Genomic DNA, 26,222 nt, shown 5'->3' with positions numbered 1-26,222 from the left:
TTTTGGGTTTTTAGAGATATCATCAAAATTGGCTGCTGGAAAAAAGTGGCTGCTATCTTGATTGGCTGCTAAAAGTGGCTGCCAGCTTGAGTCTAGTGTATTTATTGTGTAAGACTTCATATGACCATATGTTTCGTTTTATTTAACACTGAAAATCTGATAGGTTACATTATTAATAACGTGTATTGGTTCCGTTAGTTATACATGTACATTACACACAAATTACCTAAAAGTTTTGTAAAGACTGTAAAATGCAGATATTATTGCGTGCATTTATTATTGCAATTTTTGAAGAAGTGACAAAAATGCGAGATTATTTATTGCGATTTCAGGAAGATCTGCATTCTGATAAATGTATCAGAAATCATAATGCAAGTTCCTATTATTGCGAACGTCACCCAGTCGCGTTATTAGCATTAATAAAAACCTTGCAATTAGTTCTGAATTTACAGTAGTCAGTTATTACGTTGAGAGAATTATGCTAATGCTTATGGTATCTGAATGTTCTAGGTATATACAGATTATAACAGCATTGGAATTCAAGTATTTATAGCTAGCTGCAATGGTGGGTACTTTAACGATTCTCTTCAACTATAAGCTTGTGTGTTTGTAGTATCAAAACCATTGCAACTCGTATTGGTCTATTTATTGTAATAAACATGAAGAACAACAATAAACGCGCTGTATTTATGTTCTTGGTTTTCCAAGTGCTTGTAGGGATTTTGTGTAATGAATTGATACACCATAGCCTTTCTTTTCAATAATTACATATATGTAATGATGTACAATAAAGCACCAGTTCTCTCTCATACCTTTATTATTTGTGCTGAATGTTTAAATATATGTTAGAAAAACATATTGCAGCAGGTGTAATTGTCGTTTGTTGTCGATTAATTTACTGTATATGGCTTACATCTCTTACATTTTAACATTTTCAATTATTAATAGACTGTTTTTTTTTATAAATAGGGAATGTTCGTTAATGAGACAGCAATCCAATGACACAAATAATAGAAAGACATTTACATATATGTAGCAGTAAAATTACTAGTTTTACCTTCAACATCAGACAGGTGTCTATACAATTTGTTTAGCTTAAATTTGATATTGACCAACACATGGTCCAGATAGCCCGACTTGCAAACTTCTACGTCATTTGGTCTCTAGTGGAGAGTTGTCTCATTAGTAATCGTACCACATCGTCGTATTTTTGATATGGGTACAGGCACGAAAGTACGAGGTATGTTTTCTGCACACATCCCCGTGTTTTGTCTATCTATAATATCTGTAGCAAAAGTAAAACTCTGATTAGATAGAAGTGCATCAAATAAATGCATCATATTTGTTATAAATGTTTTGTTTTTATATATTTCACAGATACTGTTACAACCATGATGACATCTACAGACTTTATGAAGGATTATGAAGAAACAGTATATTTAACAGTGAATTGTATACTTACACATAAAAAACTGAGATCAGGCTTACAAGTTTAATACAATTCTTATAAATTTTCAACTGTGTTGAATAATAAATATTGTTACTTGGATGGAGAGTTGTCTCATTGGCACTCATACCACATCTTCCTATATCTATTGCATGCAATTGGAAGTTGTCATTTTCTACATACATTTTGTACCATTCCTTTCACCGTGTGTTTATTTATAAAAGAGGATCGTCATAAAGAAAACCATCGATCGATTACCCTTTCTTTGAAATTCGATGACATGAAGTGGCCACGCACATGATTGAAATAAAGGCCAGGCATACTTATGTACTTTTTATACATTGTGACTGGGATGGAGAGTTGTTTCATTGGCACTTATACCACATCTTCTTATTTATTATGTGACCCCAATGGATTGTATAGTTTGTAAGTCCTGAATATAATTATGTTACCTGCTATGTTAACTGTATGTGTTGTCATGATTCTCAAAATTCAAATTAACATACAATTTGACATAACAATATGCTCCACAAATTACTGCTGTTTCAGGTCTATTACCAGCACTTGAAGTTTGAAACCATTTTTACATCACTAGTATTTAAAATCACCATACATATGTAGATGTATACGTACCAAATCAAAAGCTTCAACATAAAAACATCTGTCAGTTTCTAAAAGGTGGGGACATGTAGTCATAGGAGAGTGCAGTCATAGGAGAGTGCAGATAGCTTGGTTGAAGGCACTTGCACTTGTCTCTGAAAAATTCCTATATATATTTTTCAAAAATGCGAGTTAAGTACCTTGTGTTACATTAAGGTATATAGGAATATTTTTTCTGAGACAAGTGCCTGTAGATGAAGGTGCTAAACTTCATTTTCAATAGATCAATAAAAAATAATTAGCAGGTGCTTTCGACATCAATTATATTCGACTAGGATTACCAGTTTTCCTTCCGAAGGTTGGCGAATCTCTCCGGACACTCTGGCTTCTTTCGATAAAAACTGGCGCATCGATGTAATCAAGAGTGCTGAAAGTGGCGTTAAAACATCAACCATCAACAATAAAAAAGTAAAGATTTTTTATGATTGTAAGTCATTAACTATTTCTGAATAATCATTTTTAATAATCATTTTTAATAATCATTTTTTGTTCTCTTGGTGTCTTTTCTCCCTTTTTAGGAATGATAAAGATTATTTTTAGATAGAAATATTTTAAAAATATAACCATGACATATATCGAGCCTAAAATACATCTTGTTGCTCCTGGTTTACTTTCGATATTTAAATAGGTTTTAATATTAGGTAAAGAACTGATACATTTGGATAAACTAAGTAAACATTGAGGATAATTAGACTTTTGTCTTTTGTTTGTTTTTTTGTCGTAGGGTTGCTGTGACATTGAGATAGACCCAATGTTTGCTGAATTAATTTTTACGAGGTGAATTTGATATTAAAGGGAAAAATATAACGTGAGGGTACCCAAATTGCACCTATTTTGACAGTTTTTTCACCTACGTTTATTTATGATCCAGACAAAAGTTTCCATTCTGTGTTTATTTTGTAGATGTATCCTTATTTACTATATAGTTACACCAATTTGAATTTGAATCCATATTGAATCATATAAAAATGGGTTTGAACCAACCTCCAAACAATCCATATTTCTGTAATGAGGAGTACCCAAATTGCATCCATGCTTAAATTCACATCCTTAAAAATCGAATAACAGATGTTTTGTTTTATTTCTTCAAATATTTAGAACAATTTGACATTAGTCCATGCTTACTATTCATTTTTTAAGAAATGAATGCTTGTAAAATATTTTATTTTCTCGTTTTTAAAAGATGACTCTTTGTGGACGTCGCATGGCGACGTTCTGAAGATGTTACTTTTTCTAGTGAATACATCATCTGTTGATATATTCTGTGAACGTTTTGTGTATATTTAAATATAGGCTACCTATGTTGAAAGACGTGTATAATGTCAAATCATAATAATACCAATTGTTTAGTCTCAAAGAAAAATTGTAAGATTTTCGCTGCTATTTTTGCTGAATAGGTGCAATTTGGGTACTCTGACGTTAGGGAGAAGGCGTTTAGAAACGACAAATTCAAGTACATGTAAAACATACAATGCCATGGACAACATGGAAACTTGCTTATGTTAAATCAAGAGAACTTCGATTAATAAATTACTTTTTTCTTTTCCAATTTCTATTACTTTGTAGTATGCATACATATATATATATATATATATATATGACTCTTAAAGTTTCTAGAAAGTGATGCCTATTTCTATAAGCCGTGTTTCAAGAACAACTTAAAATGTCTACTTACTATTCATCCAATAAAATATAAAAGGGAAAATATTTTTTCTACACATAAATAAAAGGAGATGATTGGTTTATGCAATTGAGACAGAAACCCTAAAAAGATATGCATGTACATGTGTATCAAAACAACATATAGAAGTCAACACAACGTGTTAATAAATAGACAATGGTCTGTATAACATGTCTAGTTCAGATTACTAGTAGTCTTGATATTGAAATGAAATGGTGAATAATGATAAAAAATATCACGGAGTTTACATTGAGACTATTTTTCTTTCCCAGTAATTTTACGAACATGTCACCTGCTTTCTGTACGACAGCACAATCGGATCTTTATGTCTACAGCTAAACACACACAAATTAGAAGCACAAGTAGTGGCTTACAACAGTATATACTTCTTAGAAGGTTATTTTCAATACTTCTTCAGACAGTGAAGCACACCTACTGTACGTATGAAGAAACACAATGGTTTTTGTCTATTTACTTGCACATTGTGATCAATAAACAGTCTGTCGGGAAATAGGACTGTCAATACACATGAAAGTAAGGAAGGATAAGAGCACATCAGGAATCTACATCGACAGATCCCCATGTATGTTGTTTCAGACGATTTTAGAATAGCCTGATACTTTTCTTTCAAGAGACTTTGATTAATCAATCCGTATTTGATGAATAGATTTTTCCGTGGATTACAAATGTTATGCATCCTGTAAAACTAGAAGGATTAATATCTCCTCAAGCAAGGGTCTAACTTGCGGTTCATATAGCCATGTTTTCACCCAAAACACCTGTTTGCTACTTTTCAGTTAAATTCATAACATTTGGTAGGTTTGCTAATTTTATATTTATTATACCTAATATCGTTGTTATCTCGTTTGAACTGAAATAACGATATTAGTTTTATTGTCAGCTACATGTATTTGAAAAATATAACAAACTGCAAACTGGTGTAGGTACATGCAATACAACAAAAATAGCATTGCAACATAAAAGGTACATGTACACTCAAAGAAAAAGTTTATTATGAAATCTTTTATCTATTTTAGATAATAACGCATGAAATATTTTTGATTCAAAACTGAAAAGGAAAGTGGAAGACTTTTATGCTTACAAATGTATATTCTTATATGCAATACAAGTTATAATAGACTTAACAATGGTACAAGTACCATTTAGACGTTCAAAAATAATTATTTCATTAAATTTGGTAATTTTTATTTTGAAAAATTGGTCCATACTTCTCAAAATACTGTATTCATTTTTTTCAACGATTGTAAGAATATTGTTATATGCATAATAAATGTTTCAAGTTTAACGTCGATAATGACATATTCCATGTAACGAATCTTAAACAATTTTTGACAATTAAATACCTGATCTGGGGGTATTGTTTGACAATTTCTCTTCAACTGTTTCTAATCAATTGTTAATGTTAAAACTATATTTAATGGTTCATTGGTTAACATTTGATTGTTTTAAACAAAAATGGCGACAGTTATAATTCAGTTTTGTAATCGTTGTGAAGAAAGGAAATATTTAAAACTATGTAAGAAGTGTCTACAGTATTTATGTAGTGATTGTAAGCGTGAACATTTCTGTGGAGTATCTGCAGCACCTCCGACTATCTATAGTTCGAGTGAACACTTGATAAAGAGCATCGACAATAAACCATTCCAATGTCGGACTCATTTGAAGGAAGTCGTCCGTTTTTGTTTTACTTGCACTCTCCAGCTGTGTGAGGAATGCCTAGATAATGATCTCTCTCAGCATAAAAATCACGTGATATACAATGTAGATAACGCTGCTAAAGAGATACGAAGGCAAACAGATGAAAAAATCGCATCACTTAAAGTGAAGATAGAAAAGGCTAGAAGGCAGAGACATGAACTTGATAAACAAAGGTTCAGTTCTACAGAAAGACAGAATACTAGACGGCAGGTCATTAACCTCGCCTCTAATCTTGCCTCTGCCATAGTCGCCGCTATTGAAGACCAGGCACGATTAGATAAAACAGTGGCTGCCGAAAGTGTTACAAAGCTTCAGAAGACTATTGATGTATGGACGGACACCAACCGTACACTTCATAAAATTTCTACAGCACCTCACAACCTAGAAAATATCCATCTTTTCTGTAAATATATAAAAGTTCATGAAAATTTAGATTTACCTTCTATTAAGACAAGAGCTGATTTTCCTGATGATAGAAAATTCCAACACTCAGAACTTGTCCAAACCGAGTTAAGATCATTAGTGGAATACTTAGAAGCATTGTAAGTATGAGTCGCATGTAACGTGAAAATGTAATCTACACATTTGGTGTTATACATAAAACAATTGCATTTATTTCATATTATCTACAACAACCATAAATAGTCTGAAGTCAATTGTATATAATACTGGTATATGTCAATTGTGATAGAAAAATTCCAAATGACTTTCCTATTTGAATTTCATTGTATCAACGCTATAAATAAAAAGATACAAAACAAAATGCACTTCAATTTCATAAATTGAAATAAATTCTATTCAAATTTAGTCGGGTTTCGGGATCATAAATCAATGAACTGCAGATACTCGAAATTTCGAATAATAATATATATAAAGCAACCCATTTGCAAAAATATCAGCTACCATGATATTTTTGTATATGATGGGTGGTTTTCTTACATTGTACATCCTAATGTGTAAACGGGAGTTTTAACATCAGTTAGTTTCAAAATTCTCTATCCCCCTTTAAATCAAAAGAACAAAACAAAACAAAACAAAGGAGTTTTTTCCCTTTGATTTCAGTAAGTACCTATTTGGCAGTACTTTAAATCAACATTGCTTATCCAAAAGGCTCTTTTAATTTTCTTGACGCATGCTTTGAAAGCCGGCTCATTAGTTTTTAGTTTAAAAAGATTTTGTCGCCCAGTTTTATTTCATAACACTAAATTGGGTTTCGCCCTAAACATCATAAAATAAAAATGTATAATAGTTTACAATCTATAATCTAAAAAGTATCAACACATTTTTCAAATCTTAATCTGCGTCCAACGTAAGTGCTTAATTAAAATACAAAGACACAACAACGTTGTATGTACACAGACAGTTCTAGCGGAGACCTGTTCAAACGAAGAAAGACTGAGTTATCAAACAAACATGTATACTTCATACCCCCGCAATTGAAATCGAGGTACCATAATAAAGATATAAATAGACAAAGAAAACAATTTCACATTCAGTTTTAAAGAGAACTTTTAGGGATAACGTGTGATACTAACCATTCCACAATACAAACAGTTACTAGTTTATGAATAAAGTGTCTTGATATTTGGAACCTTTCTGCTGCTCGATCGAATTATAAAATTTTTTTATTAAAAATATCGAACTCCAAGGTAAATCAAAAAGGGGAATTTCATAAAATTAACTGACAAAATTAAATGCTAGACCTACGGAACGATGGGAAATGCCATATGCCTGATTGGAAACAGGTATTTTCCGATTGAAAAGGGTGAGTTTAATCTGATATTACACACGGTAGTTGGAGCGTTGAATTTACGGTATTTCGAAGCGCTACTATGACATAGCTATAGACAACTCAGTCTTTTACTTTCATGAAATACAGAGTGATGCGATTTTACCTTTTTTATATTATTTTCTTTGACAGAACTGGTATCAATGTTCCGTTGCCTGTGAAAACGCAAGAAGAAATAGAGAGGTGAAGATTAACCAATTTAATGATGATAGATGACTGCTGAACGTTCAGCGGCAAATTAAATGCATATTAAGGACGAGAAAATGTTAATGTCATATCAATATTAATCCTACCTTTTCCTCACCGACATACCGAGCCGGATGATTAACGTGCTAGTTCACAAGGTAACAGTCCACAGGAAGACAGGTCACCCAACCCGGACATATCATCTGACTCAAAGCCGACCATTATTTATTCTTACTCCTACATGCCGCGTGTTTAGTGGAGATGCAACAACTATCAATTTTAAAGTTTTTGGTTTGACCCGGGCGGGGTTCAAACCGTCGACTCCTGACACCCGAGGCGAAAACGCTCCCACAAGACCACCGAGAGAGGCATATAAGTAAAATGCTATCTATAAACAAAAATGACTGGTTCTTAATGAAAAAGTGAACGTTTTCATTTATGTACAGTATATACATAACAAAATGAACCATTTATCTGGCTCCCGACACCAACAGACACTTACCCACATGGTATAGCTTGAATAGTTGAATGTGGCGTTAAACATCAACACATAAACTGAAATATGTACATTAGATTAAATACGATTAGATACGGACAATTATTTTTACAGCCGGTATTGCTAAAAGTAATTTTTTTCCCCAAGGTTTCGGGCATATACACGATATCATGAGTAATATGTTCACTTAATATATATTATTGCATAAAATTCTTGAATGTTTTAGACTTGCAACCGCCTATGATAGAGAAATTACAATGGTTGATTTGGCTACTAACCCAGCGTCCAGACCACAATCGAGAATTAGTATTAAGACAAACATGACAGCGACAACCATGCTGACTAAATACGAAGAAGATTCCATCATGTATATCAAAAGTGAAAATCAAGCTTTGAAAATGGAACTCAGGTATAGCATTTAATGTTTAACTGTTATTAATTCATGTATTCTGCAGTACGAAATATGGTTAGTCGGAATGGCTTACATATATTAGCATCCATAGATGATGGATCTTATGTTTAGCGCTCCTTAACAAACATTGAATACTCTTGAAAACTTTATAAACACGAAGGTCTGAAATATAAACAGGAAATTAGCAGATATTTTTTTTATGTTTATAATCTTAGACATTTACCTTCATCAACCGAAGCTTTGAAACATTAGATCCATCGACATAGCATGTTTATAGATAAATTTGTGTTATAATTTGTTGCAGTAAACTCAGAAAACAGACAAAAGAAATGATGCATGCTACATCACTTCTATCTAACTACTGCACAAACGCGATGAAGTTTTCCTTGATGCAGGAGGATGATATATTGGAAGCTCTGAGAAAACCAATGGTGGACGATGATGAATTATCCGAGTTCTATCATAGTATCTCATCTGTTGGACATTCCTTCTCAAAACTGAAGAGCAAGATGTAAGTGAACAATGATTTCTAGATATGATCAGATATACAGGATGAATGAAAAATAAAATGACTCATGCGATATTACGAGACTATGCGTTGTCCTCTAGATGACTGTTGATGTATTGTGTTGTAAGGTTAATGACGCATTAACGTAATGAACGCCCTATCTTTCATTCAGATATTCAAATTAAGGCTATAGAATATATCTCTAGGAGACAGTGGTAGTCCAATAATTCAGAAAAAGGTACTCTTAAAGACAATAAGATTCACATACGTTTTTCGACAATACACAAATTAAGTTTCCGAACAATATTTCAAGCTCTAACCACAATGAAGACTGGGGAATAGAAAAATGACCATTCTTTGGTCATCTTGCGACCAGCAGTTAAACTCTTGCCAATGTTGGTCGACCGTTTGGTTGTGTGGGATGTAAAAATACACAACTACACCCCGTTAGAATGGGGAAGTGAAATCCTATACCACTCTGCACGCTAAGAACCCTTGCAACACCTCTTTGAGGGATCCGTTCGTGGCCTGTTGCAAGGTCCATATCCAAAAACCCTCATTTTCCAGTGGCCTTTCAACTTTCCTGCCCTTTATACCAGTCAACTGCTATTACATGATATATCTTTTGTATTTATTGTTAATTTGTTTTCGTCCTGAAACTGCATGAAATATTTGCCACTGGACATTAAGCAAACATTAATTTATCAATTAGTCAAGCTCAAATCGACACCCAGTGTATACAAAGCGTCTTAACAATTTTAAACACAGAATTAACGCTGATTGGCAATTTTCACTAGCTGATCTTATCATATGATTTAGATTTATCTTCAGGATTGCATATTCGTTGAATATGTTTCATTAAAAGTGAAAACTCAATTTCAAAAAAACTTTACATGTACATTTAATATATCGGAGTAGTAGTTAAAGATAAAAACAACTTTATTCGTAAAAGGCATATTCTACACCGGCAAAATTTTCGTTTTTAGTAGACAATTATACTAAACAATAAAGAAATATCAAAACACAACCACAGGGCATAATACATACTCTTTTTAATTTATTAGAATTAACAATTGTATTTTATATATAATAACATGTATTATGTACACATTGACATTATCAATAAACGTTATACATGATCTGCAATAAGTAACAAGTGTATATTGTAGACTGAATGTTGAAAGTACTGATATGGGATCCTTTGAAGACCTCCAAAACAACACTGATGACACAAAAAGTATCCAAACAAGGTAAATAAATATATATTAATTAAAATGATATGTTCACAGACATCAATTAGGCAACTATCTGTTTTGAATCAACTCAAATCGTTGTACTATATTAATTTTATGAATACATTTTACCTTTCAGGATTTTTTTTTTAAATATATTATTCCATAAATATATCTATGATAACAAACTAGTAATAAAAGAAGCAAAGAGAAAAAGCACAAAAGTAAACAATCACCATATAGAACAATGTTCCAATCCTCGAGTTAAAACGAATTAATGATTTAACGCAAAAGATGTTACCAGTAGTGGACTGGCGCCTTTTTTACACTGTTCATCCCTACAGTATGAACAGTCAAAACTCAAATACATGAATAAAAACTTAATGAATATAAAAGTGTATATAATTAAGTATGAATTATCCAAATAAACTTGAATATTGGTACCACAACGTTTCTAAAACCTACTTCAAAAATTCAACAAATCATAGACTGAAGCAATAACCCAGCAAAGATATAATGTAACATACCTATAATTTGGTACGACAGACGCGATTTTATTTTTAAAAAGACTTCTGTGGCACCCAAATACGTATAGCAGTAACCACTTCACAAATATATCTGTTATTTAGACATAACACAGAAAGAACGTTCATTTTCCAAAAATTTTGAAAAGCCGCCATCTGTTATGCGTTTAAAATTCCCAAGAGAGGTTATATTATAGATTAGATCATCTCTCTCCTTTCAACTGTATTGACTAATTTCTTTGATATTCCATGAAAAGTTTCAACATTACCATTTTTATTCCACAGGATGTCTATTGAAACTGTAGCCAACCACAGCATAGCAGAAACTGTTTCAACTACTATCCATGACAAAGTCAGCGAGTTACCTCCCATATCACAGAAGAGCAGTAGACCAAACAGCATTATTTACATGTACTCTAAATTGTATGATAACGAATGGAGTGATGCCTTGGACATGCTTACACAGTCTGGAAAACGATGGGCTATGGACCTCGTTATAAAACATCTATACATAGTCATAAAGGTAAACTAGCTTTATCATTTGTTGTGTTTTACCAAGTTTAAAGCCATAAAATATGAAATATGTATTACTTGGAATTTAAATTATTTTACCAAATACAATACATGAGTATATTTCCTATGCGATTTTTGTTGTTGTTTGTACATGTATACTAAGGGGAAGTTTTGAAGGTGTTTTTATCAAAGTTTATTTTATGTTGCAATGACTCGTCTTTTTTAATATTGAGGAAGATTTTACTACCGTGTGCTGTTCGTTGCTGAACAATACACTTTTGATTACAAAATTCTAACAATTTTGCATATTTTGGGTAAATAAATGCGTATTTTCAATTATCATGCTTACTAAATTTGTTTTCAATTGCTTTAATCATACTAGTACTGCATTTCCGATATTCTTTTAATTCTTTGTCAATGGATTGTGCTTCGTAAACGTGTGTATGTGTATTCCAGGCTTGTTACAAACTGTGTAAACATATAGAAGAGCAACAGCTACAAGATCTGATTGATACAGTGTTTCTCTCAAATAATGGCAGAAGGGTGAGTTTATGACTAAAATCTAGATATTCTTGCAACGATGCATTTGAGAAGAGAAATTTGCAAAATAAAGTGATGTGATGTGATTCCATACGAGACAATTATTCAACAAAGAGAAAATTACGTGAAGGTATAGTTTCTATTTGGTCCGAGTACACAGTTATCGTCCTTTGATTTTCGTTGTCCACGAATATAGTCCCTAGTGTGGATAGTGTGTTACTTGCCAATTTTTTTATACCCCTTCCAAATTTATTTCTTCATGTTGTATGCCTCAAATAGCAAGTAGGGGGATAAAATTACACTGTAAAAAAATTTGATTCATGAATTTTAAAATAAAGTAGTGATTTGGTCCAGCTGGAAAAGGTTAAAAATTAGCATTTCGGAAGCTGTCAAAAGATTTCAAGACCCCCTTAACATAAAATTATCCATATTTTCAGTTAGAGCCGATGAAGTTTTCTATAATTTTGATATAATTTGTCCCAAAAGTAGTACAACACACTGTAAAAATATTATTGAGAAAGCGCAGGTGGGATTTTTTGTATTTCCATTTATTGTCTAAAAGAAATGCACTACGAAATAACTGTGTACTCGGACCATTTAACAGGTTAATAAAAAAAAGTTAATAAAAGGTTATTCTATATTATTTGGCATTTTATTCAACATATATAACAACATATCATCTTTTGGGGCTAAATCTCGTATTTTATTATTAATCGATTAGAGAATGTCCATAGCTTTAAAGTCACACCTGTTTATATAAGCTCATGCATGATCGTAAAGACTGAATATGGCTAGAAAAAAATCAACCAAGAAGTGTTTTGATTGTTTACTCCGTCTTATTAGAACAGGTGATTTTTTTTATTCTTTTACCATTTGTTTCCTATGAATTAACGAAATACGTTTTTATGTTATAAATAATATCATTTCGACTTCCAGCTCCCTTTAACAGATATAAAGGCAATAATGGATTTACGTAGACGAATAGCAGTTGATACAGCCATAAACATCAGACAGGTATCACTCTTTAACGATGTTTTTATTTTCAAATAATTCTTTTTGAATTAATTTGTTTTTAAAGCTCTTCAACTTCCTTACAAATCTTGCCTTCTTCTGATATGATTCCAGCGCCAGTAGTGAGTGTTTTGTAGAAAAAATAAAAAATACAGAACACTAAAACCCTAAACAAAAGAACACTGCAAAACTTTCTTAATGTGATTTATCATCTTGAAATTAACTTATAGTTTGTCAAAATGAGCAAACATAATGACATCATTCTTCAAATTACATGATTGATTGCTTAATGTATCAAATTTTAACTTGATCTTCTTATGAATTTCCTGAGATACGAATATTTTGTTTTAAAGAGAACTCGTATTTGTTCACATAACATTTATGGAAATTTTGTGAATGAATATTAATTGATCTATATCTCTTCCTGATGATTCGTACAAATGATTTTTATTTTTCTACCTAAGAACATACCAAAGATGGACAAGTTTCAATCAGAGCTGACCAAGTGTTCATTTAAAAAGGACAAGTTACTTAAACAAATATACGATACTCCTTTTTACGGTAAATGTGTATATTTATGCTGGTGTATGACCTTAGAGGAGCCCCCATTGTGTTTAGACAAAGAACCACCGAAAGGATCAGTCGTTGACAAAGATTTATATAGAGAATTTACCAAGGGAGGAAAAAGAATTGAATATTGTGTATGGCCACCATTACTTCTTAAGGAGGATGGCGAGATTCTAGTAAAAGGAATTGTACAAGTTCGTTGAGTAAATGTACAATCAGACGAGGGAATACTACCAAATAAAGCTAATAAAAGAGTACAATGTTATCCTTTTTACCATTAAATGGTATAGATAGCCCCATTTCCAATTTGAAAGATAACATTTTTTTATTACAAAAAGAGGAACTACTTGAAGTCTTGTTGACTTGTTTCCTGTATGATACAAGGCAGTGTATTTTCTATAAATTCTTAGACTAGTTTATTTCCCTCTTTGTTTTTCCCAATTACTTCCATTTGTGCTTTATCTTTCAATGAAATTATCTGAACCTCTTGTTAATAAGAAGCAACATACTTTACCAATCTATTTTGAATACTCGAACCAAAAGCAAGAAGTTCATGAGCTACTGACAAGTGGCAAACAGGTGTGTCGATAACAAAAGTGTTTCATGCTTTACATGTATAACCTACCTTTAGCAAGTCTAGACTCGGTCACAGTTAGGACACAATCGGTTGATTACAAATGTAAACTGCTGTCTCTAAATATAATAGATTGTTTAAATAAATCTTTTTTCAGAAATTTCAATTGACAGTTAATCTATTTTTGGATAATTAAAAATTTTCTTTTTTTCTTTCAAAGAAGTAATAACATAAACGGTATCAATTTGATTTATTGCACCAGATGTGATTTTGACAATTAATGTCTTTTCGTTGATACTCCAGGCCAAACGTTTTGAAAGTCCCAAACCTAATGCAAACGTTGAAAAGCTGATTAAACAAGAAAGGGTCAATATTAACCCAAACCAGGACAAGGAATCAGGGCTATGCATGAGGGAAATGCCTTCCTTATTTTTAAATGATTTAGAAATAATATAACAGCAATTTTAAATGAAACACTATACACGTGTGTATAGGTTTGATCCAATTCAATTTTAGCCGTCGTATATGATGCGACTGTCATACAAGTGAGAGGTTTAGCTAGCTATAAAACCAGGTTCAATCCACCATTTTCTACATAAGAAAATGCCTGTACCAAGTCAGGAATATGACAGTTGTTATCCATTCGTTTGATGTGTTTGAGCTTTTGATTTTGCCATTCGATTAATTAGGGACTTTCCTTTTTGAATTTTCCTCGGAGTTCAGTATTTTTTGTGATTGTACTTTTTTGTAATTACCTTTGATTTAGATAAAAATGAAATTAAATGTAAGTTATTAACATTCTAATATCATATTATACGATCCTTATATATTGTATACAAATGTAGGGGAGAACAAGCAAGGGTCAGTCTCATCATACAATATTGTAGTAAATCTTACTACTGGATATGATTTAAGTCGCTTAGCTGGTTAGGAATAACCTGTCAATCTACCTTGTCCCATCCGTTGAAATATCATATTGCCATGATTACAGAAATCATGTTTGATTTTAGTTTTAGTTAATCTATTTCCATACTAATCAAATTTACTGCACAAAAAAACCATTATGATACACAACATATCACACAAAGAAGAAATAGTTGAAATGCATACGGAATGCACATCTGGATGAACCAATTAAACATTGTTAAATGCGTTAAAAAATATTTCAAAATGTGGTTAGCTTCTCAATCTTATGTCCTCTGGAAATTGACTCTTTATTCATGAAAATTGCTTAACACACTTTCAAAAAGGAATCATGCGTGAATATTGCTTTTTGTGCACTTGATCATTTCTATAATGTTGTCTTTTGTAGTTGTAGGAATTTCACCCGCAATTGCCTCAGATATGTCGATGATTAATTTAGAAGTTTTATGTTTGTTTTTCTTGTGCACGTCAATAGCAGAGTCTACTAACGTATAAATATCAAACGGAATCATCAGGGCGCCAATAATACCGCTGGCCACGTGCAGACTAGTTCCAGTTACTCGTAAAGCAGCACCGGTAATTCTGATTCCAGCTCCAACTCCTCCACCAACAAATCTTGCAGCTGATTCAACATTTGTTATACTTGTATTTATGAGTTCTTCGGTGGTTGTCCAGTTTAATTTGCTAATGTCTGATGCTTGTCCATGTGCGAAAAACATCCAAAAGCGTACCCATTCCGGAAATTTCTTTTCTAATGGTCCAATGTCTTTCAACTTTTGCCCTAGTTCCAAACATGTTTCCTTGATATATTTAATTTCTGAGGAATATGTTGCCAATGCGACCTCTGCGTTTGTCTTTGTTTTTTTTGACAGAACGTTATCTGCAATAAATGACCCCCCAACAGTGGCTCCACCTAATCCAGCGACAACACCACCTGTCAATAATAGTATATGCAAATTATGAGATTGATAAATTTATGTTATTGTTGTTTGTTGTTTATGTTTTCGTCGTTTTTCTTCTTGGCCATGGTGGCGCTGTCTGTTTTATAGAATTTACGAATTTTGATTTCCCCCTTTTTATCTTGTATCTTTTTTGTTTTATCTTATCCATGGTTATCTGTGAAAGACACTCGGTAAAAAGTAAAATAAATCATGATTATCATTCAAATGTTTGTAGAAATATAATCAATAAATTATAGCTCCCATAAAAGCAGCAATTCTTTTCAAACAACACCCTGAAGACACCTAAGCTCTCGTATAATATATACACCCTTTGTGCATAATAAAAGTGCTTGTGAGCAAAGAAGGGTAAAGATTGTTCATGATTATACATTTGCGTCTATCTTTATAACAGATTCGAACACCATGAATTACTTATGTAATTTTCAATAAAGAAAATATTATTCAAATACCCATTATATTACAACTTGAATAACTTAGTATAACATATCACTAATAAATTGTGTGAAATTGACTAGATAGGATCTAAAGAATGATCACTTTACTGTATTATTTGGTTGAACTATCATGGGTAGTGATAAACATTGGACAGATTTAGATATAAAGTCAGTACCATCATTTAAATGTTTGAAGAAATGAAATCAATAAATTATAGCTCCCATAAAAGAAGCAATCCTTTTCAAACAATACCCTGAAGACTCATAAGCTCTCGTATGATGTATCAAGTTGATATATACACCCCTTGTGCAAAATCAAAGTTCTTGTGAGCACTGAAGGGTAAAGATTGCTTTCATATTGCAATTTTGTGAATATAAAATAAAACATTGATAGGCCAAATTTGAGTTGAAGTTATCTTCCTTTGTTCATGATTGTACATTTGAGTCTATTTAAATAACAGATTCGTACACCATGAATTTCTTATGTAATTTCAATATAGAAAAGTTTTCTTGAAAAGTATTGAAATTCAAATACCCATTATATTACAACTTGAATATCTAAGTATAACATATCGCTAAAAGAATTGTGTGAAATTGACTAGATAGGATCTAAAGAATGATCACTTTATTGCACTATTTGGTTGAACTATCATGGGTAGTGATAAACATTGAAAAGATTTAGATATCAAGTCAGTACTATCATGCAATCTTTACCCCAAAACTGAAACTTATGCAATGAGATATCTTAGCAATCCTTTTGGCGAAAATGATTAACCTAAATCAACCCCGATGTCGATTCGATATTTAAAATATTCAACATAAAAAAAATGTTTATGGAATATCCTTCATCAGATACGTTCACCATCGCTACCAAAAGTTTGGAAACGTGAAACTTTAAGAGCGTTAAACGAAAAGTTTACAAAAAGTAATATCCAAGCTTTTTATTGTATAAGCAGTAAAAGCGTATCAAGTATATAATATTTATTTAATTTTCAGTGGGAGCGATGCGAGCAACAAATACAACACCTTTCAAATATTGAAATTGGTTATCAAAGGTACCAGGCTTATAATTTGATACGCCAGACGCGTAAGAAGTCTGCATCTTACTAATAAAAAAAAAAACAATCGACTATCACCAATAAAAGGACCACCAAGTGAAACAAATAGTGTGTCATTACAAGTTAGAATATTAAAAAAAAAACACTATAAATTGCATGCTTCCGAAGCGCTTTTCTAGATTAACATTCATCAGGAATGTCCATAGCCGAATATTTGAAAGCCAATGATGTATAAAGACAACAACAGTTGAAGAGTTATATGACCAAAAAAGACTTAACAATTATAGCCAAATCCATCGAAGGTCACCTTTGCATGAGGGAGTGGACACTTTAGTATCTTCATTTTCAAGCATCTTGTCTTCCTGTTTGAATGATTTTACACTAGTCATTTTTGGGGCCCTTTATAGCTTGCTGTTCGGTGTGAGCCAAGGCTCCGTGTTGAAGGCCGTACTTTGACCTATAATGGTTTACTTTTACAAATTGTGACTTGGATGGAGAGGTGTCTCATTGGCACTCATACCACATCTTCTTATATCTATTCGAGAGTCACTGATGAGTCTTTTGTAGACAAAGCGATCTTTGGCGTACAAAAATTTAATCCTGGAGTTTATTTGTACCATCTCTGGCGTGTCTGAAACAGTAACAGTAGTAAAAAGGTGAAGTTTAGGAGTCATTTTGATAATTTCTTTGAAGTTTTGAGACACCAAAGGCCTCCTTGCTTTGATTCATGATAAACCACAAGAAGTAATTTTTCGGTTATGTACCCACTTTTCCTTTCTTGGTGTAAATCTATAGCGTTACTAACGACGCACGTTTTATCCCGCCTTCCGCTTAAGGTGTGCGATATCGCATTACTCGTCTTAAAATTTAAGCCAATTTAATAGGCAAAATATGTTTATTTTTTAAGTTGGCTTACATTTTGAAGAAAAGTGCATGCTTTCTCGCAGTAACGTTGTCTTATTGCGTACTCACAAACTAGTTTGACTCGGATGATATGAATGGTTAATGTCCTGATTTTCGTCATGGTTTTTCATGTCTTCTTATTAATTAAGAATTTGGTGACATATATGCTTTATATATATATATATATATATATATAAAACATGATACGTATTTATTATAAGGTTAAATCCTAACTATCCTACTGCCTGTCGATACTTTTGTTTTGGCATTGCACAAGTCATGTCTTCTTAGACTGTCTATGGCGTTAAAACACTAAATCCCTAGGATGTGTGTTATTTGATTTTAGTCTCTGATGCATGATTTTTTATTATTAATTGTTTTTGGCTTTTAACTAGCTTTCATTAACTGCGAGTACTCTCAAATCATACTTTTGTGTTAATTTGACCTGTTGACACAATTTGTAATCCATTTATGTTATTCAATATTTACTTATTTTGTGTTATATCTCGTCTTACTATTTTTAATATGTACCCCCTTTGATAAGTATTTAGTATGACGATAAATTTTCACTTCTGTACTATGAACAACAAATTTATTTATTTTGTAAAAAATATTTCCGTACTCCTAACACCAAAAATTATTATATTCAAATTTACCTGTGTACATTATTATATTTAACGCCATTTTGTCTCAGGGTAGAGTTGTCTTTTTGACATTGATTTACATCCCGTTTTTTTTTTATCATAATTGTATTTATATTGTGTCATAGATCTAATTTATTCGTTCATTGTATATTTACTTGTTTTTGTTAATATGTCTTTTTGATCGAGTTAAGCCATTTCAATTGTGTTTATAGTGTGTCTTTCTATGTTGTTATGTTACACTACTGTTTCATGTTATGGTGTAGGTTTGCGCCTGTTAAAACGTTTAAACCCGGTGCATTTGTTTGCACCTTTCCTAAGTCAAGAGCCTGTGGTTGTCGTTTGTTGATGTGGTTCATAAGTGTTTCTAGTTTCTCGTTTTTTTATATAGATTAGACCGTTGGTTTTTAATTTCGTAGGTGGTGACCAACTAAACTGTTTCAATAGCAACAAAGCTCATATAACATGCTATAGTAGAAAAACAAAAGATATGGGGTATCCATCCATGACACAAAATCAGTAAATGCACAACAAAAAAACATACAAAAAGCAAAGGAACAGCGCTTTTATTGCTGTTCTTCATCTCAAAGTCACATTGAGACCTCAACACGGAGCTAAAAAACTCTCACCTCACTGCAAGTTTAAGACAGCCCCTAGCACCGGCTTAAGCGGAATTCTTTTCAAAAATAATTTGGATAGATTTTGTAAGATGTAACACCACCCAATCGGGCCCGGTCGAAAAAGAACATACTGGAAAGTAGTACATATTTAAAACGAAGTAGTTCTTACGCACAGGTGTAAATCTGAAACTATGTAGCATATATTTCAGTAATTAAAGTATCAGATGAAAGGTGAAGGACTGGTGATCCTTGTAGAGCACACAATTTACTGATAATTTTAAATAATACAAAAATGTATGATTGAATTCTAAAATTGAGAGCATATATAGCCTGTTTCTCAGATATGAAGTGACTGGTTTGGTGTATTCAAAATTCCGGTAACCAGTGCAGTACGGTCTGATGTATAAATACAGGTATATTGATCCCTCTTCCATAAAATGTTATGAAGTGAAAAATTTAACGTGGATAGGAATGAGGGCCAAGAATAGGTGGTGTGCGTCCTATTAAAATTTTAGTAAATAAACTGTCCTAAAATTGAGAGAATGATGTGGCACACATATAAGAGAAGTTATCCCAAGAATAAATAAACCATAACTTTAAAAATACAGAAGAGCCAATAATTATAGGACAATGACCTAAAATATGGTGTCGTCGTTGTTGGCGTCAACAATTGCTAAATTTACGATTTACGAAAAACAAATATGATAGACATGAACCAATGACAACCAATGAACTACAGGCTCCTGCCTCAAGTTAAGTTAGTTTGATAGGAACTACTTGTGACTCGCAAGCACGGGAACGCACAAAAGAAAAAATAAAAAAAAAAATCACATGTTATCACATTTTCGAATTCCATAAACATGTTAGCTATGTTTGAGCATGTAAGCTGGTGGGTAAACAAATGATATATTCTAACTAAATTGATTCGTTTAGAAAGAGCCACATGTTCAACTATATATACAGTTATAGCCTTTGTATGAGGTTGATACTTATCAATTATGGACTTTTGGCGAGGTCAATATGTTATATATGGACATGTTCATATTATATTGACCGAGGACACAGTATAATCTAACAGGTCCATATATATCGTATTGACTGAGTGAAAAGTCCTTAATTTTTATATTACATGTGTAAATAATGTATTAGGGAAATGGACTTCAATGTTCTTTCTGCGTATTTTTTAGTTGTATTTTGCAAGATTTTTCACATGCCATTGAAAATATCAATAAATAAGATGAACTCGTTTTATTGTAAACAAACACACAACATATTTTTTTTTTCTGTTTATAACAAATAGGAATTCAAATTATATAATTTTCGACTGCTGCGGTGCTTCTCTCGTGATTGTTATGTGTGACGTCATAACGTAGAGTAATTTCGGAACGGAACGGCTTATATCCGGATCTAAATTTAGCAAGATTTTTAATATTGACCGTCAATGTACATATAAATAGAAACATAGCGTCAATATACTTAAAAATAGAAACAAGGCTTCAGATGCATAAAATAACCTTTGAAACATGTGATCGTAATAACCAATGAAAAAAGTAGAATGCTACACCATATGTAATATAAGGATATATTGACCTGAAAGAAGTATATTGACTGAGGACGAAGCCAGAGGTCAATATACTTCTTTATGTCGATATATCCTGTATTGACCTCATGCAAAGGCTATAATTGTTATTTATTAAATGATATGAGCAAATCAGCCCTAATACGGATAAATCAGCATATGGAATACTGATGACGTTGCCCTGTTGATATAAATCAAAAGTTCATATTGCATTTCGGACCGGTCCAATACGGAAAAAAGCCGAACGTTCACGTCCGGTTTCAATTTTCTTATGCCTAAGCTTACTTAACTTTGGACGTTTCGTTCTGCATAAAATCCATTTGTATCATATTTTTTAAACTTAAAATAACATAAAAAAAGTTTAAAGAAGTTCAGTGTTTTCTAACGTCTTGAAACGGAAATATTTCACAGCCTTTTCGAGTAAAACTTTCGATTATTATCACTGTTTCATTTCCGTTGATCAATTATCATCAGAATGCAGACGATTCAATGTTAAAACTGTCTGATTTATTCTTCCAAGCTGCATAATATATGAATTGTAATAGCATAAGATTAAGTACTTGGACGAGAAATCATGAATTACATCAATGTTGACAAAATATCCATCGTGACTGCGCAAAGACAAGTTCAGATATGAATTTCTGTATCTTCTTCACGGTAAGTTTCTAATTTTGATCAAAGAATTAAAATTATTTAATGAAATTGTTATGAACTGGTTGTTTCTGTATTTACGCTGTTATAGATTCTCGATCAGATGTATTGGCCCTCGACTCTTCGAGTCTCGGGTCCCATACAGCGTACCTTGAATTTATAGGTTGCACTTTGTAAATACAGCTGTTTCACAACTCACGCCTCTTTTGGGGAGATATATAATATTCATAGATATTTTGTTTTGTTTACGTACTGGTTCCCAGATATGATCTCTGTGTTTCATCTCATATAGACATAACTTGGGAATGTTACCAGCATAGAAACACATGGTAGCGCCGACAATTTAATTCTGATGAAAACCTGAAGTGAAGGTAGGGGTAGTACAGAATTTTATTATAAGTTTAAACTCTTATAAATTCAGGGCATTTAAATGTTGAAAATATGCCGCACAGCCCTATATTTTGACCTTTGAATAATATGTAGTGCATATCAACTTTCAGTTCTAGGATATAATTTTTTACGAAACTTCATAGTTAAAGTAGCACAGTTTTAACCTCAAAGGGAGTTCCTATGGGAAATTGAATTGTATATTTACGGAATTGCAACCTATATTGGGTAAAAAAAGAGAACATATAGGATTTCACCAAATCTGGTTTATCTCAAAGATTTAAAGGAAATTATCTCAAAAATAAAGTTTTATAAATATTTCATGAAGATTGAGAAAATCCAGGGCCTTAACTATAATGACTCAGCATAAATTCACAGTTTACAGTATGCTTAGTTTACTTAAAGACCTGAATGCAAAATAAATTCATAATATATGTATATTTGTAATTTAAATTGTTTATAAGTGCTTATATTTACTCTTCGCAGTCATTAAAACTCATAGATCCTTCATGAATTTTGTTGTTGGGGTGTTTTTGTCCCGTCGATAACCCACAAACAAATAAATGTGTTTTTTTGTGATCGCGGCATAAAAAATACAAGCTAGAGATACAAAAATACCTAAATAAAACTAACAATAGTGTGTTCTATCCTAAATATGTAATCAATATTTCATATTCACAGAAACAGCAGAATCATTTAGCATATTTGAGGCCCCAGTGGCAAAAAACAGAGAAAAATGCCTACCCCCTGGGTCATAAAACAGATAATGTAACTTGTAAATGCTATGAATTTATTATTTTAAAGGTCTTTTCTACAGAATAAAGTAACTGTGCTTTGAAATTATGCAAAAAACAGATGTTAGCAGTCAGTTCTATAAAAAACATTTAGTGAATTCATGCATCAGACTGGTCACTTCATACATACAACTTTTTAAAATATGGCTTTGTTTAAATACTTTTAGTTCATATATTAGCTAAATTATGTTAGATATATGGTTAGAGATTATATTGTTGTGACAAGATTTCTATACTGACCATTTGAGGCAGAAATTGAGAACTTTTATTGACAAATAGGCATACAGTAAGATGTGGACTGGAGACAAAGGCAGGATTTGATACGTTATATAATCTTGAATGTTGGAATGATTAACTACTAAACTTTACATTTATAGTATTCTGAAATGCTTTCATATTGTTATCAGAATAGTTTCAAACAGCTTCTAGACATTTCATGTCAGAAAGCATGCACTTAGGGTAAGCTGACAATAATAACAGTCTTGTTTTCAAATTCTTAAAAAAAAAGAAACAGGGGTAGGGGTATAAAATGTACTGTAAAAGAAAAGTAGAGTGTATGCAGTGTTTCTTTAAGGCTATAATTCTGATAAATAAATATTGTTGTGAGAAAAAGTGTTTTTCAAGAGTTTTCTATTTGAATAAATGTTAGTATAACAGGTCCAATACAGAAACAGCCAGTTAATAACACCATAATTATTAATTTCGGACCATATTTGTATCAAAATCGTCAGTGCATTATATTCTTAGAGAGAAACTTAACAATATCGTGAAATTCGTTAGATGACGTCACAAAGTATATCGGTTTTTAGATCTTCAATATAACTTTTCTATCCGCCGTTTTCAATCGACTTTTGAAAATATAGTTTAACATGTACTATTCCTGAACGAATGAAATTAGTCAAAATACATTAAATATACAAATTAGTAATATTTTCAATTGTAGATTTCTGAAAACAGAAGATAGAAAAATGATATTGCACGGTTATTTTTAGAATATCTTACACAATCGAAACAATCAAAGCAATAACTGTTAAGACAAAATAATGTCATTTCCTAGCACTTGACATCATCAACTGTGACTTATCACCGAATCTTGATTTGCCATGGCAACACGACGGCTGCTCTATTTGAGCAGGAACTTATAACCCTTCTGGATGTCATCATTGAGTTTGGTTTGGACTTATTTCTAAATATATAGTTTTCTGTGAAGTGTAAGTATGTGTCCTTTTGTTTGCAATTGCGTTCTTTTTCTCTTTGTAATTTCGACTAATGGACTTTAATTGCCTGGCTAAGATGTTTAAAGTATTTTGTTTATTAATTTAACGCTGTCTTTCATTTTTGTCGAGCCTTCGACTTTAGTCGAAAAAGCGAGACATAGCGATCCTACATTCCGTCGGCGTCGTCGTCGTCGTCGTCGTCGTCGTCGGCGGCGTCCACAAATATTCACTCTGTGGTTAAAGTTTTTGAAATTTAAATAACTTTCTTAAACTATCCTGGATTTCTACCAAACTTGGACAGAAGCTTGTTTATGATCATAAGATAGTGTCCAGAAGTAAATTTTGTAAAAATAAAATTCCATTTTTTCCGTATTTAACTTATAAATGGACTTAGTTTTTCTGCCAGGAAATATTACATTCACTCTGTGGTTAAAGTTTTTAAAATTTTAATAACTTTCTTAAACTATCCTGCATTCCAACCAAACTTGGACAGAAGCTTGTTTATGATCATAAGATAGTATCCAGAAGTAAATTTTGTAAAAAAAAAAATCCATTTTTTCCTTATTTTACTTTTAAATGGACTTAGATTTTCTGCCAGGAAACAACACATTCACTCTGTTGTTAAAGTTTTTAAAATTTTGATAACTTTCTTATACTATTTTGGATTTGTACCAAACTTGGACAGAAGATTGTTTATGATCAAGAGCTAGTATCTAGAAGGAAATTTTGTAAAAAAATAAATCCATTTTTTCTGTATTTTACTTTTAAATGGACTTAGATTTTCTGCCAGGAAACAACACATTCACTCTGTGGTTAAAGTTTTTAAAATTTTAATAACTTTCTTATACTATTCTGGATTTGTACCAAACTTGGACAGAAGCTTGTTTATGATCAAATGCTAGTATCTAGAAGGAAATTTTGTTTTCTTTTAGTTAACATTACATTCAGTCTGCAGTTAAAGTTTTTAAACATTTATTAGATTCATAAACTATCCTGGATTTTTACCAAACTTGGACAGAAGCTTCTTACAATCAAAAGATAGTATCAAGAGGAATATTTTTATTGATTTACTTCCTCATTTTTGTTGAGCCTGTGATTAACAGAAAAAGTAGGCGAGACACTGGGTTCCGCGGAACCCTTACGAATTTTTTATACGTATATCTTTTTTTTTCTTCTAAATTCTTTGATCACTGCAGCAGAAGTCATATCACAGAAATTATATATAATACATTATAATTTTATGTTACCTGCAATAGACAGACCAAGCGATGCTCCAAATGTAACTGGTGTCAGTGCAAGACCAACAATGCCCAACACACCGCCTACAATACCCGCTGCCGAACCACCTATCTTAGTTTTGCTTATTCTTGAAAAATGTACATTGAGTTCTTCGGCCAAGGTTTTTAAAGTTTTAATGGCAGTTTCGCTATTCCTAACCCATTTTAAAAGTGTTTCCTCGAAGTTTTTCATCTCATTTCTAAGTTGCTGCCTGGAAACATAAAAGCTATCAATTATTGAAGGTAAGCTGCTCGTATTAAATGTAACGATACTTTTTGATATGAATAGAAAGAATACGGAGTATATGTAAAAAAATTAAGCAACTCAACGACACAAATAAGTAAAACAGAAATTTTTTAATAGAAACATCCAGTAAACATGCTTTTTTGTCCCTCATATTTGTTTGATCAACGATTTTACATAGAATGACTATTAGTTTGACCTCAGTTTTCTGCTTTCAGTGTAAGGTTTAGATTTTTTTATGTGTACTATTTTAAAGTAAAACTGTCATTTATTGTTATCTACTAGTGACAAATACTCATGCATGTTCAGGACGAGATAAAAAAATGTTTAATGTAGATTATGTTGCGTTGGTGGAAAAAGATAAGGGTGGAAAATTCAGATTGCCACTTGAAAATAAGGTATCTATGATAGGAGTAAACATTATGTCTTGCATCAGGTCAATTACGGAACCGTCAAATAATTGTTGCACGGATTCAATAATGTCCACGAGACATCGTTTTTCACCTCCCAGTGCCGATATCACGTGACTGCGTTTTTGTACATACCACAGAGGCATCCGTCGTTTGCATTGGTTTGACCACCGGTTGTTGTAAAAATGAATAACACCCTATAGTATATATAGTACTAATATAATTCGTTGTTGAATGTCATATGATATTTATGCGTAATAGG

At 32.1% G+C, this 26,222-nt stretch overlaps 3 protein-coding genes across 3 annotated transcripts in view; 2 read left to right on the top strand and 1 right to left on the bottom strand.

Annotated features, from left to right (window-relative positions):
* Positions 1-1,521, top strand: part of LOC127736663 (prestin-like) — a 38,987-nt gene extending 37,466 nt beyond the window's left edge. The window contains exons 7-8 of the mRNA XM_052247225.1: positions 511-565; positions 1,378-1,521. Of these exons, the coding sequence (XP_052103185.1) occupies positions 511-565; positions 1,378-1,496 (174 nt within the window). The 3' untranslated portion in view covers positions 1,497-1,521. The remainder of the gene's footprint in view (positions 1-510; positions 566-1,377) is intronic.
* A 3,743-nt stretch (positions 1,522-5,264) lies between these two features.
* On the top strand, positions 5,265-11,186 carry LOC127736646 (uncharacterized). Its single transcript, XM_052247205.1, has 6 exons — positions 5,265-6,049; positions 7,429-7,479; positions 8,205-8,387; positions 8,695-8,901; positions 10,068-10,148; positions 10,940-11,186. Exons 1-6 carry the CDS (start codon positions 5,265-5,267, stop codon positions 11,184-11,186), a joined length of 1,554 nt encoding a protein of 517 aa, XP_052103165.1.
* Positions 11,187-14,847: 3,661 nt separating this feature from the next.
* On the bottom strand, positions 14,848-25,499 carry LOC127736716 (uncharacterized). Its single transcript, XM_052247301.1, has 2 exons — positions 25,277-25,499; positions 14,848-15,717 (listed from the first exon to the last, which is right to left on the bottom strand). The coding sequence occupies exons 1-2, from the start codon at positions 25,497-25,499 to the stop codon at positions 15,113-15,115; spliced, it is 828 nt and encodes a 275-aa protein (XP_052103261.1). The 3' UTR covers positions 14,848-15,112.
* Between the last annotated feature and the right edge of the window lie 723 nt (positions 25,500-26,222).

The sequence above is a fragment of the Mytilus californianus genome, unplaced genomic scaffold (assembly GCF_021869535.1).
Source record: "Mytilus californianus isolate M0D057914Y unplaced genomic scaffold, xbMytCali1.0.p SCAF_35, whole genome shotgun sequence".
Taxonomy (NCBI): Eukaryota; Metazoa; Mollusca; class Bivalvia; order Mytilida; family Mytilidae; genus Mytilus; species Mytilus californianus.
The sequence above is the reverse complement of the archived record's forward strand: the minus strand, read 5'-3'. Positions and strand labels throughout refer to the sequence as shown.